Genomic DNA, 19,546 nt, shown 5'->3' on the forward strand with positions numbered 1-19,546 from the left:
GATGGCGGAAACTTACAATTTTTGTATTTTTCCGACAAGGCAGGTTAGGGTAGCTCGAACATCAGCACCACCAACTGTAGACACCACTTTCAGTTGCCTCTCCTGGAGTCTTGCAGCCAAGAGAGCTCCAGCTGGGTCAGCTGCAGACACCAATGCCACATGGTCAGGGATCCAGTCATCTGCTGGGGGCAGGATCCTTGACAACTGCTCCAGAAGCATTTTCCGGGGCTATGGTGAGTCAAATTTTACAAAACAATAGCCTCCTCAAAATCATATCACATGCATCTTCCTATAACTAAAAAGCAAGTGTGAGTCCTGTACATTTTGGGTGAGACATGCAGATATAAATCCTGTTATGGCACCCACAACACTTTAGGTAATGTTAAAAGTTTCTCAAAGATTATTAAATTGTTGAAATGGTGAAAAATAGAGCATACTTGGGTCATATTCAGACTTTGATAATTTACAGCAGCACAGCCGAGCACCATTGGTGCTATCTTTGCTAAGAGCGGTACTTGCTTAGCCATATGTAGATTGAAACCTTGATAGAATGTTTAATCTCAGCTAAGTTAGACCTTGCTTAAAGATAGTAATCTGTTCCTTAGATCAAGAATACTTTGTAAATACATATTGTAGAGTTTACCCAATAGCACAGAAATTTTCAATAATTTGTTTATATATATATATATATATATATATATATATATATATATTTATGCATACATTTCTAATGACATAATAAATTATGATAGATCTTTTGCCTAAACCCTATATTCACCGGCAAACTGTCCACATCACGCTGCAGGGAAACTTTTGCCTTTTAATTTCCCATATTCACCATATCCACAAATTAGAAATTATGGCTGGGTAGAAGGTCTCTTTCAACAGCCATCATCCCTTTCATTTACCTACAAGTTCTGCGGCCCAAAAAATGTTATTCTTTATGTAAAAAAGTGAATTTCTGACATTATATCCTGTGCAATCTACTTTATATCATGTTCATTTGACCTCCTGATGTATTGCATCCTTATTGCCTGGTGATGATAAATAATAATAATTTACCCAAAGATTTATGAATTTGAGTTTAGCAACTTCTGAGAACTCTTATTACTTCCTCCATATAATTTTTTTCAAGATTTCCAGCATTATGATCATATTTTCAAATAAAATCATTCTATCCAATCCATCCCTTTTGACATTTTTATTCCATTTCGAAATACTGTCAAACCAATATTGAACTCCATACAGACATTAATAGGCATTATCAAATCTGATGACAATGATTTTATTTAGTTATTGATAATTATTTCAAAAACAAACTTGATATCTATCCTAGTTCCCTTCCATTAGTTGGGGTGGAATGGATTCAAGTTCCTAATATGGAAAAGTGGATGCAGTCATTCAATAAATGGTTTGAGACTGAGAAGTACACTACAAATATTTTGGAAAATAATAATTTCCTCATTTATGTTGAACCACATCACAATCATCTTTAGTTCAATGACTCCTCCCCTGTCATTGCCCCTTTTTTCTTTTGTCATTTTCTCATCAAAGTCCAACTCATGGTTATATAAATGCTTAATTGCTAAAATAGAGTGGAAGTGGGACACATTTATAATAAATTTATGAAACATATAATTATGGCCACCAATATTTTCAAGCTATACAAATTTTTTTTATTTGGATGGAGTTGGCTCCGAAAAAATTGCATTATCAGGACATGGAAATACAAATTGGCATTGCATTAGAGCAATGCAAATACATACTTAGACCTGCTATTTCCAGCATCATGTTTGAGGAAGGTGAACAGTATCTTTCCTCCATATTTGTGATTACAATTTTTATATTATGATGGAGGCGATCATGCATATTATAATTAACAGTGTTTACGTGAATTAATGCCAATGAGAAACTACAAACTTTTAAGCTAAACAAGCATTATTAGAAAAAAAGAGAAAAAAATACTATATTAAAATTACTTGACCTCGTATGCTGTCAATGCAGCAACTTACCTGATGTTCAAATGTACTAAACACTAAGGTAATGTAAAGTGAAACAGAAAAAAAATAATACTACAGTGAATACAATACACAACTTACTCCTCCATAAAAATATTAAAATTTATTTATCAATTTGAAAGATCTTAGGGGAATAATGCAGTAATTTTTCATTATCATAAAAGATTTTTAACTTATTTTTTTAAATATCTCATTTTTAGTTACCTCTGAATTGTTTAACGTGAGGTATATACGAGGATAAAAGTAAAGAATGAGAAGTTTAATTACACTTCAAATGAAACTTATGATTAATATTGCTAATTACTTATGTTATATCAATGGAACAATAGCATGGGAAAAAATGTTGGAGGGTGAATCTCACCATTTTGATGATAAGTTACTTTGATGCTGATCACAAAGCAAGCAGTCAAATTGCAATAGATAGAGACAAATTGTTATTGTAAGAAAAGCAAAGCTCAAATGAGTGTGGGGAGAGAAATAATTAGATCTGGGAGGTGGAGTGCCAAAGGATTCAATGAAAGAAAAATGTATAATATTTGAAATATTTTCACCATTTGAAGACTGGATTTTGAAGACATGATCTCCGAAGAGGGGAAACATTTTGCACTTGAAGAGGTGTTTTTCACAATCACATGCTGTGCAATGCACATGAAATCAAATGGATTGTATAATTATAACCATAAATTCCTTGACTTACTACAAGTTAAACACAGGTACATGTAAAAAAAGGTATATGTGGCATAAGAAACAAACACAAGAGTTTGAAAAGGCATACAAAAGGGATTAAATAGAAAAGGAAGTCTTAAAGAATCTACTTCATCTCAGACATAACAGATTGAGAGTTCTGATATGCCATACTTTGTGATTATTTTCTATAGAATAGGAAATGAATAATTTTTGGCCTGCTGCAAATGTGGAATTTTTATCTTTACAAAATACAATGAGCAGTTAAATCAGCATATAGAATGGCAAACACTGCTCATTCAAATAACAGTGACTTCATACTTCCTTTTTAAACTTCTTTCCATTTACAGAATAAACTTAAGACAAGTTAATTGCATTTAAAGATGTAACAAACATGCTGGATTAACATATCCATGCTTTATGTACTAAATAAAATAAATAAGTGCCACACAAGAGTTTATTGGACTGAGATAATTATACCAATTACAGAATTTGACAGAAGGTTAACACTGATAAAAATGAACTCAAACATCTAATGAAATATGATCATTCAAAAATATAATCAAGGATTCATTCCCTACGAATTTAAAGACTGAAAATAAGTAGCCAAAGGTGTATTTAACCATGCACATAATATAAGCAGCTTTGAAGTTGAAAACAAATCATTAAATCAATGAGAATTTTATGGGCTTCTGCATTCTATAGAAATATAAATACATTATTACCCCACGTCAATCTGCATTACCTTCAATGTTGATAAACCTATTCAATCTTCATGCTTTACTAATCAGGAGCTCAAGATAATTTTATTTTCCTAAAAAAGTTATTATATTAAAGCACATTATCATGAAAAGTCTATTTGAGCGCCGCATTGATGTTTCTTCTTGTAATATGAATTGCTCTCAGCCATCTTATTGAACTCTTTGAATAAAACAAACACATTAAGGGGAAGTAAATCAGAAATATAAAAGTTAATGTCATGCAATAGGTACATACTTCCCCAAAAATTTCCCAACGATTATTTTCACATTCTTGTTTTGCACATGATAAAGGCATTTCCATTATTCCCAGAAATATATTTGGTTCAATTTAAAATATACAATCAACAAAAGCAAACTAGAAACTGAAATACTTATCAATGGGGAATAATTTAACATACACAACACCAAGTACAAATACATTTATAAAAATATCATGCAAACAAGAATTACACAAATCCCAGAAGACACCACTGAATATGCACAATTGACATGCAACTTCATTTAATTATCTTCCAGAGCCAAGTTATAATAAAATATAGGTCAAACTTGGCAAAGGTGCAATATCCAGTAAGGTACAATATCCAGCATTCTCTTGTGGATTTACATCTAAAATTATTACAAAGGTATTTCACAAGTTCACATTTTAAATAACATGTTTTGAGTCAATTAGAATAATTATATAAAAATCACTAAGTCAATAGGTAAATGAACCTGTAAAGTATTCAAGAATTAAATATTATATTTGTACCAACATTTAAAACCTTAACACAAAACCCATGCCTATTCATTGAAGAAAGAACTAAAGTATGCCATGCGAAGAATTTTTTTAACAATTCGATTCGGAATTTCTGCCAAGGCACAGAGAATTGACAATCTAACTTCCTTATTTCCACAACTAAGGCTTTATTAATTCCTCTTTCTACTGCTTCATAGTGATATATAGTGAATGTCTGAGGGTATTCAATCCATTTCATTAATAAATACCCATGTACTCAAGTATTTTAGACCCAAAACTAGGAGCATATGATTATGCTGCATATAAGATAGCATCAGTTTCACACCATTATAAAGTGAGACTATTACTTTTGGATTAGAAGGAAAATTCAAATTGTTACCACTCGCATAACAGAAATTACATCAATGATTTAAGAGAAGGCTACACTGCACCTGTGCCAAAAATTAATTGTCTGCTTTGATGACTGCTTTAGGATGGCTGAACTCCCATGCAAGACAACTTAGTAGATATTTAGCAAAAACCACAGCAGTAAGGTAAAAACACTCCTAACTTGCTTACTTTTGAAATTTAAGTTGGTCTTGTACCTAAATATCTATACCAAACAACATTTTGTACCATGGTAATGCTTTAACTTTGGCTGGATAAAGAACACTTGAATTCAATAACACATGCCTTATTATATCCCTATACCAACCTATTCTGCAAAATGATACACAAATTGGGTGACTGTATTTAAAATAGGTATGTACTCTATAATGACTCTACTTGAGGATAAAGCATTCACCTATATTAACATTTATATTCATACAACACTAACCAACAACAAATATAAACAACATATAAGACATATCTGTATTTCATTTTAATAGTATCATTCAAATCTAAAAATGTGGTAATTTGTTCAGCATATTGATATTTGGTGATGAAAATACCCGTGACTATGATAATGTTTACTATTGAGGCATATTTAATCCGAGTTAAGGTGGTGATGGCTAAATAAGTATACAAGACCATCTAGATTAAGTAACATTTATTCAGAAACCACAATAACTATAAAAATACGTTAATAAAAGGCAAATTATTTCAACAATATAATGCAGAAGAAAAGGAAATGATAGATGTATAGGAATTATAACAAACAAAAACAGTTTCCAAGATCAAGATGTGACACAAGACAACTATCAAGAAAATTTGCAGAACATATTTACATTCCACCTTAAGATAAATATATGTTTATATGGTTAACAATGAGTCAACACTTTATTATGCCAGTTCATAGCCACAGCACTTCTATAAGCTGTTTATACATCAACACTGTGATTATAATTTATCATCCATACAAGTTAAAAAAAAAAAAATTAAGCAAACAGGCATTTCACGTCTTTAAGAGCTTTGGTTATTAGTCTCACAGCTACAAAATGGTTATTCATAAAAAATGGGATGCTTCAACGCCTTGCAATCACAACAAAAGCAGTATAAAACATGCATTATAATGAGATTCAGTGATTATACAAACTTCCAAGGAAAAAATCCGAGGCACATGAAAATCACAGCACAAACACACAAGGATGAACGCATGTTAAGCACACACACTGAACACCACTTTCACTTTAGTGTTTCACAAGTAGCAGCAGGGATGTAAGGCAGGCACTAGTAGAAAGGACAATGCGTGTCCCACAAGTGTCAATGTCATCATGATAATTATTATTACTTATTTTTATTCTTAGAGAGATAGAGAGAGAGAGGAAGCAGTCAAGTTCCAAGATAGAGAGAGAGGAAAAAAAAGCAAGAATTAGAAAATTGAATTTATTACTCGGGGTAAGAGGAAGAGAGAGAATGATATAGAATATGGGCAAATGGATGCAAAAAGGCAGAAGGCTTGGGTGGGTAGGTTTTATGGGAAGGGAGGCTGGGCAAAGGGGAGTTTTACTCGCACCAGGCCAGAACCAATTAGGCTTTCAATTAGGCTTGAGTTTTACTTGAAGACTTATTAAACTTAGAAAAAAAAAATTAGACTTAAAAATTAAAGCGACATTCAAGATTGTAGGAAATAAATTCAAAGTAACAACTCAGTGGCAAAGCGGTACTGCTGCCATGTTCAAATTATTGTTTTACACAAACTAAGATTGACACAGGTGAACAGAATGGCGCATGAGAAGCCAAGAAAATTGTTAGAAGGAAACTAAAACGATATTCAAACTATGCTACAGGTTAATGTTTTCTGATTGGTGAAAATAACACCATCATACCTTAGTGACAATACTCACCCCTAAATATCAATTTTTAAATAATGAATGGGTAATAAGTAATAAATGCAATAACTAGATACTTAGATGCAACTGAACAAATATATTTATCTCTCATCATATGCACAACTCAGGAAGACTATGACAAAGATAAATGAAAAATATAGTTATTCAAGAACTTTAAGAAATGACTTTATTTATAATTACCATGCAAAAAACAAATTGAAATCTGCACGTATGACCCTGATATATCTTAATCTTTTCCCATAGTAATAAGTGACAGCAAAACTGCAGAAGGATGCTGGTGATGGGCCAAGAAGGTAGAAAACAAAGCACTAATTGTAGGAACAAAAGAATACACCATATCCTGGATATGACCAACCAAGATAAAAATCAAAATTCTTATCCAAAAATACAATTAAGCTGTCTTGGGAATGTCAGGCACTTTTTTTTGAGCATAAATCCTTTACAGAGACACCATAATAAATATATATTAGGTTTCCAGAGCAATTTCAAAGGGCTTATGATTCTCATCTTATTTTTTTTAATATGTAGGTACACCAAGTTGATCTAATAGTTGTTTTCACAAAATGTTGCTATCATATATAAATACTTATTTGCATTTTGTTTAGGAAACGATTTATCATAAACTCATGAAAACTTAATTTTTTTGGATTCAAAAGGAATAATGGGTCAAAGATGAATTTTCAAATCAAAAGGTAGAGCTATTTACGAATTATTAGTGCATACAGTGCTAAACATTGAACATTCTCCCTTGGGAAAGTAAACTGAGCAATATTGAGGCACCAATAGACTGCATAAGTAACCTAAATTAGGCATCAATATTATTTAAATTAATGGTGGAATAATAAAAAAGTCAATTTAGGAGAAAAGTTTGGAAGTCCTAAAAACATACAAAAAACAGGAGAGATCTCATTTCTTGTATAAGATTTTTGCAATAAAATGTAACTTCACAATCACATGCAAGTTAAAAGTGCTTCTTCTTATGCAATGAAACCTAAGAATGTGAGAACATACAAGAAAATGAACAAACCATTTGCACGAACTCTCTCATTTAAGTTTGCTGTTATTTTTGTACATGGTGAGCACCCATAAAATTTTTACAAAGAACGCAAAAATATTTCATGGTTCTATTGAATGAATGCATTTGTAAAATAATATACATCACATTCTGCATTGCTACTTGAAGAAGAACTGGAATGTGATATTTGTGGAGCATGAAGATATAAACAACAATAATGATGACCAATTTGCATCACATGCAGAGATATAGCTAATGATGACCACCATTAGTGAAAGGGTCAATGATATGATGATATGTAAGTGGAAATTGTAATAGGGGAAAATTTTCAGTGTTTTTCAGTGCAGAAGGTGAGATCTTTGGTAAATTTATGCAATTCCACAATGCCATGACAGCAAATAAATAAGCCAATATTTTCATCAGGAACTTCAGCCTTAAGATGCTAATAGAGTCATAGCCTAATTTTCTTAAACTATGGGTAGACTCCACCTTAAAATGATCTTGGTTGAAATAACTCTATGATAATCACTATGAAGTATAACAGAGAGAACAATGCCATTGAATCAAAACTATTTTCACCTCAGCTATGGTACAACATGACTAACAGCAGAAATTGGATAAGAGTTACTGTGAAATGGTTCCAAATACATTATTCCTGCAGCTGCAAGACCTAGATAATGATTAGGTATCATGACCCTTGCGAATTTATCATATTTAAGTGAATGATTTCAACATTGCACAAAAAACAGACAATGGAAAAAGAAATGCAAAAAAGCACACTTAGTTACGTAATACAGAACATAATTTCATATTTATAAATAAATTCTTGAGAGTAAGAGAGAGAGACGATGGCTATATTGTATCATATGGAAGTCACAGGGCCGAGCATGCCTCTCAATGTATTAACTCTCATACTACTTAATATTCATACTTGTAGCTGGTCATGCTCATTTGAAAGGGATTGCATTACAAGGTTATATTTGACTATGACCATTGTCCAAAAAGAGTTATGTCCTAGAGGCCACAGAGGTGGAGTGTAGTTAATAGTCATGGTGAGATTCCAAAGCTTGTAGAAAAAACAAATGGAGCCACCTCCTATTTCTGGAAAACCAGTAGCCAGTATTCATTTGGATGATGGTTCTGAAGTATATTATTCTACATTGAAATACGAAAATTAAACAATTTTTCCAGGAAACTCTGAACTATCAAAACCTTTGATATATAATACAACAGAGGCATGAGGTAAATTCCACATTGAATTAGACGCTAAAAAATAAAGTATTTCATAAGGCTGCTGAAATTAAGGAATATTCACTTGAGATAGATTTAAGCTACAATGTTCATTAATCCTTGAAAGGAAGTGACATATTTAATTTGGTAGAATTCTCATGATTCCTCATTTAATGTTTGTCACATACCTGGGAAAAATTAGTGATTGTTTACTTTAGTAGATCAATGAACTTGAGAAAATCTGAAGAACGCAAGGTGGGGGGTAACAGGTATTTAAGTACATATGTGTCAAGACGAGTTTCAGGGACAATTAAAATTCCAAAGTTACATTTTTTTTCATTCTTCAGCCTAATCTGAAGTATAAGTAACCTAGATGATCTTTTATACCATCAGATTGAGTTTACAGAATATTCCTTGCTTAACATACACTACACGCTCTAATTTAAATCAGCATCCTTTGAACTATGGCGATATTAATGATGTATCATTACTATTTACAGAGGCTCATATGCCACACTAACATTAAGATGTGCAAAATTTGATCCCATAGGTTTTGAGTACATTTAACTGTAAAAAAGTGTTTTTCTCCACCCAAGATCACTATATCCCTTGCAAAAGACCTTATCAGCAGATTAAGTCAATAGCATTTATTACATCCTAAAAAATGAAATTTACAAATTATGTGTCATACAACACACTCCTAATGTCATCTCTAGATATGTTGGGACAACAAGTACAATTGTCATGGTAAATATGAAAATGGATGAGGTAAAATTCTTGAATTTGTCAGTAACTGACTTGAATATACTTTGAACTAACTTTTTATGGATTTCCTAATGAATTGATTATCTTGGAGAAATTCTACCTCATGTGAAGCAAGACTTCTACCCTTCTCTTTTCATCACAGCCTTCATGCAGAAGCCCAATATATATGTTAATTCAAGGTGTCACCATAAGCATTTGCTTCTGCCTGATATACTGAAATTCTCTATTGTAGTCATCTGCCATTCTGAAAAATATTGAGCATTCAAGTATATATTTCTAATTACTCCCATACATATTTGTCTAAGGTGCTGAGTATGATTTGATAATGATGCATAGCTCACAGTTTGAAAACTTCGGCAATAAATAATGAACTCCTTAATTCAAGGGGGTCAAATGATATTATGCCTAGAGTACTACAATTCCCTTGGCTGTGGCTACAGCAGTTCAGATGAACATTAACGTTCATCCATAAAAGATAAAAAAAATAATTTTATTTAAATGTTTTTCCAGGCTCAACCCAATTACACACGTGGATAAAGAAGATTATTTACAATTATTTAATTCATCGGTGCATATTTCAATATTCATTGAACTATGAATATTTTAAAAATATACTGGCAAAAATGTCAAAAGCATTATTATAAAAACTGCAGACGTTATTGCAAAATGACTCAAATTATCCTCATCTATGTATGCACTTTGGTTTAATATGATCAGATACTATATCGCAATAATATTTCAACGATCGATATGCCGCTTTTAACACTTAAGCATGATCATCGACAAATTACATTATCTTTTCTGGGCGCAGAGTTTTGGATAAAAGTATATCAATCCATATTAAATGAAAGTTAAGTGGTAAAGGTTCAATGAACTGCACTACCAAGTAATGCTCTTCAATTATGCAACAATATGGCCCCTCGAAATTGCCAGGGAAGGGTAGTTAGACAAAGGTAAAGGCATTAGGGAGCTTGGACATTGAGAATCAATGCGAGGTAATTTTTAAGGGCAACCCTAAAACCAGATTGGATTTTCAGTGCCCATGATGAACATCACATGATACAAAGAATGGGTAACTTAATTATAAATTAACTAACGATGATTCAATGTGCTAAAAAAACAGGTTGAGCACTTCATTAATATGTTTTAGTACATCATGTATATTGATAATATGAATATTCATTTTCTATTAGCTGAACAAACTGAGATTCATGATGTATTTTTGGAATTTTATTAGCAAAATCTGTTAAAAATTGGAAAAAAAATACTTTCACATAAGCCACATATTGGTGGTTATAAATATATTCTGATGCAGTGTTCACTAGGGAAATTACAGATTATCCTTTTTGAAAAGGGTAATCTTAACAGTTTATTTCCTAGTAGTTGAAATAAAAATTCTCATTAGTATGACCAAGCACAATTGGGAATCAATTTTTATTCTCCACACCGCCTGTACTCTCTATAATTTTTATTCTTGTTAAAAACTACTAAAAATTCCAGATTTGGAGTATTCATTTATCTCATTGAAAAACTTATCAAACACAATCATGGAAGATTAATTTGCAAGATATTTTTTATATTAATATAATTCACTTCCTATACATTTGGTGGCTACCATTGCATGTTTCCTCCATTCTGAATGGCCATAATAAAATTCAGGTACCAGTACTTCAGTGGTCCTAACTGCTCTTTCTGCTTGAAAGACCTAGCAATTGTATTATAATACACCTAACAGCTAACTTGACATAGCACCTCAAACTCTAACCTGATTTTTAAGTTAGGGGGATACATTAATTTTTGCATGCTAATATTTGAACCAGAATATATCCTTAAATATCTTACTCCTCATGAAATTATGACACTCGGTTACATGATATAAATATAAATATAATTTACCACTGTTTGGCTTAAAAACCAACATTGTTTCCAGCCTACTACCCAAAGCATTACCGACTACTAAGATAAAATACCTAACCCTTCCAAGATAACAGACCATGGTAAGTACTAACACCTTCTAATGAAATGGCAAGAAGAAATATGGACTATTAAAGTGGATGACGAAATAGAGAAATCCATTGAGCCTTTTACAGGATTAAAAGAAAAAAAAAATTTCATTTGGTAAAAGTCCAAGGAATGAAATATGAGCAATAGCCAAAATTATTTAAGAGGCAATATTTTTTCAAAATGCCGGATACATTATTTCAGCAGCATCTAAGAATAACTCATGAAATTTAAGTTATAATCTAAATTTGATAAAAAAATTTATAAGAATGCTAAATGTCAGTATTGCATTTTAGTTTTCCAATTTTTGGCTAGACAAGTAATCATAAAAAAACACTGTACTCGAGTCTCAAAATCCATTTCATGGGGTAGGAACTTTGGTATGCATATTATGCCACTAGAACATTCATTGCACTGATGCAACAAAATAATTTTGCAGCCATTTCCAAATCCATGCAAGATCTGGGAATAGTAAAAATTATTAAGTCTCAAAACCCTTTCTGCAGCATCTTCAAGAAATTTGAACACGGACCCAATGAAAGCCACGAATCTGACCTGGTTGAGTGGGTCATTTTGAAATTCCAAACGACGACAACAATGACAACAACAACAAAGACGTTAGCATTGGGAAAGAGGCACCTCGATGGCCAGGGCAAAAGAGTGAAAGAAGGGAAGGGGGGGAGTGGTTGGGCACACACGGGCGAGGAGTGGGGAAGGTATCTCGTTACGAGGAGAGGCACAGCCAAATGCAGTCATATTAAGGGAGAACACGCAGGCCCACGCAGAGGAGGCACTCGGGGGAAGAGGAGGGTGGTGGGGGACCCCCTCCCCCGAGGCACTTGCCCCCTCCCCCACTCACACTGCTCTCAGAGCTCAGCAGCGAGGAGGACTTCTTCCTTCCCCTTCCACCTGCCGTCCCGCTTGAGCGGTCTCCTCGGGCAAAGAGCCGGCCTCCCCTCCTCTCCCCCACCACCTCCTGCCATGGCAGAAAGGACGTGAGAGAGAGACTCAGGGACACGAATGCAAACACATGCTGGCTGCCACCCCCCACCCACCCACCCACCAATCAATCAACCAATTAATGAATTAAAAACCCCTCTCAATCTCTCCTCCTCCCACAACACTACATGGAAGAGTCACCACAGGGTGGTGCTTTGAACAATTTCACGCAGTCAACCCCATTACTGGCACGCCAAGTTAATGCATGGATGAGTGATGATTATTTATGAAAAACATAATGAAAATGGATCATATTTTGAATCCTATATATACCTTCCTCAATGCTAATTGGGAGCTCATTTCTCAAAGTTTCAAGCAAATTTACAAGTCCTCTGAAAAAAGTAGCAACAAATAATGTAAAACTTTCTGAATCGTACTATGTGAAACGCAGACATGTGCTGAGTGTTGGGAATAATTCACCGTCATCAAAAATCTCTCTATGAGCAATCATTAAGGCCTTGTTAATTGGCTGGTAGCTTTGAGACACAACTTTTTTTAATAGTTTTATCAATCCAAGAACTTGGAGAGTGTTTCTCTTGGCAAAAAGCTCTCAGAAAAAGTGTTAATCAGAATTTAAAACTTAACATCTACATCCTGAACCATATGGATGAATTATAAATGCTATAACATAAAAAATTATCATTACAAACATTTGCTTGGACAGATTACAATGCTAAGTCAATTGGTTTGTAGTTTAGATGAATGTATGAGATTATCAAATCCCTGTTCAGTCAAGACAATATTTGTTGCATGGGAAATCTATACTAATTTTTAAAACAGTTCCTTTCTTCAGCAAAAGAAACTATTTCCATTTTAAGCAATAATAATCCTTGGAGTTAAAAGAGCATGCAGAGAGAATCATTTCAAGAACTTCTTATATTTCCATAAAATGTTTTGGCGATCACCTTTTGATAGCAGCCTGCAGTTTTACTAAATGATTCCAGGAAAAATTTCCTTCATTCATCATCATAGTTAATACCCTGATAAACTGCTGAACCCCTACGAAAGTTATGCTGGGGATAAAGTGTGGGTCATTTAATGAAAAAGATTTTCTACACACAAGAGTACTAGCAAGTGATCCCTGAAAATGAACAGTTTACATTTATTTTTTCTTGCCATTGTTTTCCAATTACTGCAATTATGTTTAAGGTCAAAATCTTGACAAGAAAACTGAGCTTCTGGTATAAATACAAAGATGTAAACAAGCATTTCTTTCAATGTGCAAGATTGTCTCCAAGCCTTGAAAATACAGCTGAATACACAGATTGAATACTCGATACTCAATGACCTACTACTTCAAAAAATGGGTACAGGCATGAGAATTTATGTTTAGTTTTAAATCTCACTGGTAAAAAATATTTGGACATGAAATGCAGCAGTGAAATTTTGCCTCCGGAAAGAAGGAGAAAACATGATGATCAGATAATATGATTCAGAAAAGAGAGTAAGATGTGAGATGAGAGATTTAGTGAAAGGAAGATAGTTTTGTGAAAGAACCGTAGAAAATAAGTGACAATGAAATATATACATACATGGCAGAGGAAAATATCAATTGAGGAAAGAAGAACATTGTATATTCATAAATTTCACAAGAAAAAGAGAGGAAAATAAATTAAAAGCTGCGGTTATAAGTGAGAAACTGATAATGGCAGACTTATTTTTTTCCAAATTTTGTTTTTAAGCAAAATAATGGTAATGTAGAGCGTATGAACATCATGAGAAACATGATATTATTGACAAAGAGAGGCTAAGCAACTGAATGTAACAGATTCACACCTTCCTTTATGCTCGAAGAAACAGATTTATGAAGGGTAATCAAAAAGTAAGTTAACAAGATCATACATATGTATGGTTTTGCCACAACTAGTCCTGGTAATAGCACTCGATTAGATGCTTTAAGATGTAAACTTAAGTCAGAGTGACTATTTAAACAGAGTGACTATTTAAAGACGAAGTAACATGTATCATGACATGCAGACACATGGGTACAAAATATTTTAAGCAATAAGTGTTTTTGAAATCATTACATCAGTGATGAATGTCTTCAAAGAGTTCACTCCGATTGCCTGGAATTTCCTGCCTTCATTATCTATTCATTCTGAAGGATACTCTCTTCTAGAACTTAGCAGGCCTGCTAGAAAACACATGGACATGGTTTTTAAATTGGTTCCATTGATTGGTTTCCATTGAGCTAAATGGCCGTAGCCTGAGCTAGCTTGAGCTGGAGCTTTACAGAAGAGGAGTTGCATAAAATAAAAATAGTGAATCTGAGCCCTCTTTTAGGGCTATCAGTATTTATTCAAGTAATGGTGAAGAGTATGCGAATTTTAAATGCATGGATAATGTGGTACCTGTAGGTAGAAGAAACCATAATAAAGAAGATGAATCAATATGAGCCAACAGACTGAAAAATGATCATCTCATTTTACAAACCAAAGGTGGTGACACTGAATCCAAGCATGACATCCCTGATGATTATAGTGAGTTTTCTTCTACAAGTTCAGGCTATGAAGCAAGTGATATTTTGATGATTGTACACTATACCAAAACAGTAACAGCAAAACAGTAGGTAGGATTGATGAACAATAGTTTAATACTCTATCTGCCAAAATCACTGCATATATAAGAATTTTTATTTACACAAGGAATTATGAGTCGCATGAAAATTATGATAACTGAGTGAATTCTGACTGCAAATATCACATTGCAAAAAACCCCATTTTCTGTCAATTTATCCTGCATAATATATTGACGGGGAATCAAAAATCTACTTCCAAAGCATTAAATATGTATTGACTGAGTTGAGAATCAGAATGTAAAGTGCCATTCATAAAAATGGAAGTGGATTGCTTTCTTTAAAACTATAAAGAAATCAGTGGTCGAGAATATACTTAATTCATCTTAACATTAAATCAACATATTAGGTAGCCCAATACTAGAAACACCTTCACTGCAATTCATCAATTGCAAGAATGGGGCCCAAAAGGGTAAAGGTTTCACATTCTACACATCTATCCAGCTCCCTTTCCTCATTCATTTCACAGGAACTACTATGCATTTAACTGCTTCTAACAGCCTAGCATTGCCAGGAACCTGGATTTAAAAGATGCAGAAATAATTTTTCACTAAGTAGCTTCGAAATGACATGCATGTATTTGACAGGCAAGCTACTAAGAAAAGAGCATCAGAAGAAAACCACTAAAAGATGAAGAAATGAAACCATATATAAAATACAAATTTGGGAATATTTCTTTAAATGACTTTTTTAATTGACTGATTTCTTTAAAATGTAGGTTTACAGCTTCGGAACGCATTCACCATGTATCATTCACCGTCTGTGAGGTCCTGATACTGACTTGATTGTACCACATCAATATTTTACTATTCACCCTCAAAATGGCAAGGGATAGAGGACCAAAAACACTAAAGTTCATATTTAACACACTTTTACTCCAAGTGCTGAGTTTTTCTGCTGACTAAATTTCCTATTTACATAATAAATAATCAAGCAGAAACTACCAATGAACAACAAAATTGATTCCACCAAAGTTTGATCACAAGATAATTATTTTTATTACAAAAATATATACTTCTTACAACAAACCACTGAATTGAACTAATATAGTGTAACTGAAATGCTCACTGAAAAAGTAAAAGCCATGATGAACAAAGAGAGAGACTAGGTAAGGCGAATATGAAAGGTCATTTAGACAACAAATAGAGGTCATGCATCAGTGACACTACAAAATCCTGAATGAGAACATTAGGAAACTATTCATAAATTCTCAATATGCCTAAACAATCATATAAAAAACAGAGGGATAAAACGCACACTATATTTTCTAAGGATTGGATGGAAGTTCATAGCAAATAAAAATGCAACATGTGGCATGCATTTATTTATATGAATATAATTGTCTCAAAAATATCAAATTTGGTCATCAACCTGAGGGTTAGCTTGATGGTTGATATATCACTTCTAAATATAGTAAGAGAAATGCACACATTCAAGTAAGGGAGTCAATTCTTTACTTGCTTTGTCTACAGTATTCAGCAAGTCCTAGCACCCAGAAAAATCATAGTTCAGGTTTAGTTAACTAAATGGTCTGTAAACGAATTCTAGATCCTTAGGCCAATAGTAATATGCTCTCAATACTAGATTTCCCAATGTTCTATACCAATATAAATTCATAAAATAAATAGAAATTACTGATTTTGGATAAGAATTTAACAATGATGACATAATACACTAGTATAATAAGTAGGCAGATGCAGTATATATTCTATCAAAAAAAGTGAAGGTAACTAAAAATTTTGGAATTGATTTTACAAAAGTTTAACAAATGGAGATATGGATGTGACTTGGTTAAATGTTCCAAAGTAAATTATTTATCTTATGAAATAAATAAACCTTGAATAACTTAATTGAGGTCATATGATAATAAGTGATAGAGTATGGTTACAGTTTAAGCTTTTTCATGAATATTTTTCATTTCAGGAATAGAATTTAGAAAAAGAACATTGGTGGTAATCCTGCTCTATATGACTTTGATAATACATCCAGAGGTTTACGTAATGGATAAAGAGAACTATCTAACAGCTCAAGCACATCCAGAAAGAAAGAGAAAACTCTAAGAAGTACAGAGAAGCAGATAACTGCACTTCTGTACAACTTAAAATTAATATTATAGTATCAAGTATACCTACAAAATGTAACCAAATAGCATTGAACATACTGAGATCTGCCAACCTGGAATATATAATAACATTTATGCAAACTGCCATTATTAAATGAGCAAAGATATGAATTATTACGATGTTAAATACTTTATGTGTTGTAGAGGTATTTAGAGAAATGCTTCACTAACTCTGTGGATCATTGCATGTTCATTCAAGAAACCCCAATATTAGAACATGGAAAGCACACAAAACATAAAGGTGACATAGGGAAGGAGAGACATAATCCATGGAATTAGCTGATAGGGATATGCAAGACAAAATAGGTAATTTGTTTTATAAAGGGCTTCATCTTACCCCTTTTATCACATACATTGACGCCTTAGTGCTTACATAGCCTGGAAGTTTGATCAAATTGTAATAATCAAACTATAAATATGTACAAAAATGAAATCTATGAAGTTTTTTGTGCATAATGATAGTGCTGCAATTGAAACATTTCTTGAGTGAGCAAAAAAGCTATATGCACATTCATCTTGCATTAATTTTGAAAATCTAACTACATTAGAATTAAACAACACAACTTTCAGTCCCTTACAAAAAATGCATAGAATGTAAATGTCTAAAAAAAATTTCCTTGGTTTTTTTCAGGAAATTTTTTTACCATCACTTACACTGCTACAGTGCTATTCAAATTATGTAAAGCATTGCAGCTACTCAAACGATTCTATGGCATGATATAGAAATGTTTACTTAGCAATGAGAACAATTGGTATGTACTCTTCTACTCACAATCTTTTACTACCCTGATAAAATTATAGAGAACAAACAATAACATGCAATATCAAATGGTAGAATTCAAATCAAGGGAAAATGTTGGCTCCTTGAGTGAGCAACGTCAAGAATTTAGCTTTGCCAATGATAGTGATTGTGTGACTTGAAGAGAAAAACCAAGAAAAAGTTATCTTATAAGCTGTTCAATTAAATCAAGGATTCATCAAAGAACTTGTGCTATACTTAAATTAGCATTATTAAAAATTTATACTCGTGATTATTTTCAAAATCACAAATGTATGCTCAAAACATTTACATGGGTAATTTAAATAAGTAACATATTTGTAACCTTATTCTAATTATGGAACTGTAATAATTTTTAAAGCAGTCTTTGGAAAGAAATTAGGCACTCCTTTCAAAAAAAAATCATTCCGAATATAAAAAGAGACACTGAAGAACTACCTAAGAGCATTTTACATCAAAATCTAAAATAAACTAGGAATTTAAACTAAGATGTAAGAGGGTATGAAGAAAAAGAAAATTCTTTCATTTTGCAGACACATCTATAAGGTCTGGTATACTGATTGCTTCCATCAACTCAAGGTATCAAGAACACCTATTACATAACTTTTCATAATTGGAAAAATGATTAATATTGAACTTGACCATTTTTGAAAATACTACAGCATCATGCGATAGTCTTCAAAATAATGATGTTACCTCTGTCAAAATGTGGTCAAGTAAACAAATTTCTCAACTGAGGAATGTGAATATTGCCTAGAAATAGAAAATTGGTTTTCTTTGGGGTTTCTATGTTTTACACGCCACTTAAACATATGTATGTATTTTATGAATAATATCTCAATTACCTACGCCCAGTTGAAGTTACTATGCATTCCCTTAAGCAAGATTATAACTCTCACTCTTCATCGCAATAATGCCATACTCCTAATGAAAGGAATATAATTTTTTGATACACGAGAGTTAACCCAGTCACAGTAATAACTTGCAACCGTTCTTGGTGTATTGATTAAAATCCACTAAAAATCATTATATGCAATACTTATAAAGGGTACTTTCTGGCCACCCTCATACGTGATTATTTTTCATATTAATAAGAAAATAAAGTATTACACATGAAATACAATTGTTATGCACTAAAAATGCAAATTAATGCTACTTAAATAAATTTGAGAATGGATGTTATTTTGTAAACAATTTAATTATTACAGCACCAAAAAAAACAACAGTATAGCCACGAATAAAATCTTTCAGCAAAATAGTTCATTATTACATATATACTGAACCCAACACCACATGAAATTATGGAGTCCATGTTTGATGTTGTTCCAATGATCCCAAAATACAGAAGAAAAGCCACATCTTTTTAATTCCACACCATAGATCAATTGATATCTATGCATACATACTACTTTCATACTAATTTCATTTTTTTTGACTTACCTGTCTTAACTTAATGAATACTCCCAGTTCAACACCCACCAATCATGTTTCAACAGTGGTATGAATACTAATAAGCAAATTGCATGTTATACATTTCTTTCTCACAATATTATCTCAAATTCTACTACCAAAAGTTTTAGAAACTTTGT

General features: G+C 32.6%; 1 protein-coding gene across 1 annotated transcript in view; it reads right to left on the reverse strand.

Annotated features, from left to right (window-relative positions):
• Window positions 1-19,546, reverse strand: part of KrT95D (phosphofurin acidic cluster sorting protein KrT95D) — a 406,149-nt gene that overhangs the window by 11,038 nt on the left and 375,565 nt on the right. Inside the window, exons 10-11 of the mRNA XM_071583373.1 lie at window positions 2,570-2,653; window positions 17-228 (exon numbers count right to left, since the gene is read on the reverse strand). Of these exons, the coding sequence (XP_071439474.1) occupies window positions 17-228; window positions 2,570-2,653 (296 nt within the window). The remainder of the gene's footprint in view (window positions 1-16; window positions 229-2,569; window positions 2,654-19,546) is intronic.

The sequence above is a fragment of the Hetaerina americana genome, unplaced genomic scaffold (assembly GCF_022747635.1).
Source record: "Hetaerina americana unplaced genomic scaffold, ioHetAmer1.1.p SCAF_133, whole genome shotgun sequence".
Taxonomy (NCBI): domain Eukaryota; kingdom Metazoa; phylum Arthropoda; class Insecta; order Odonata; family Calopterygidae; genus Hetaerina; species Hetaerina americana.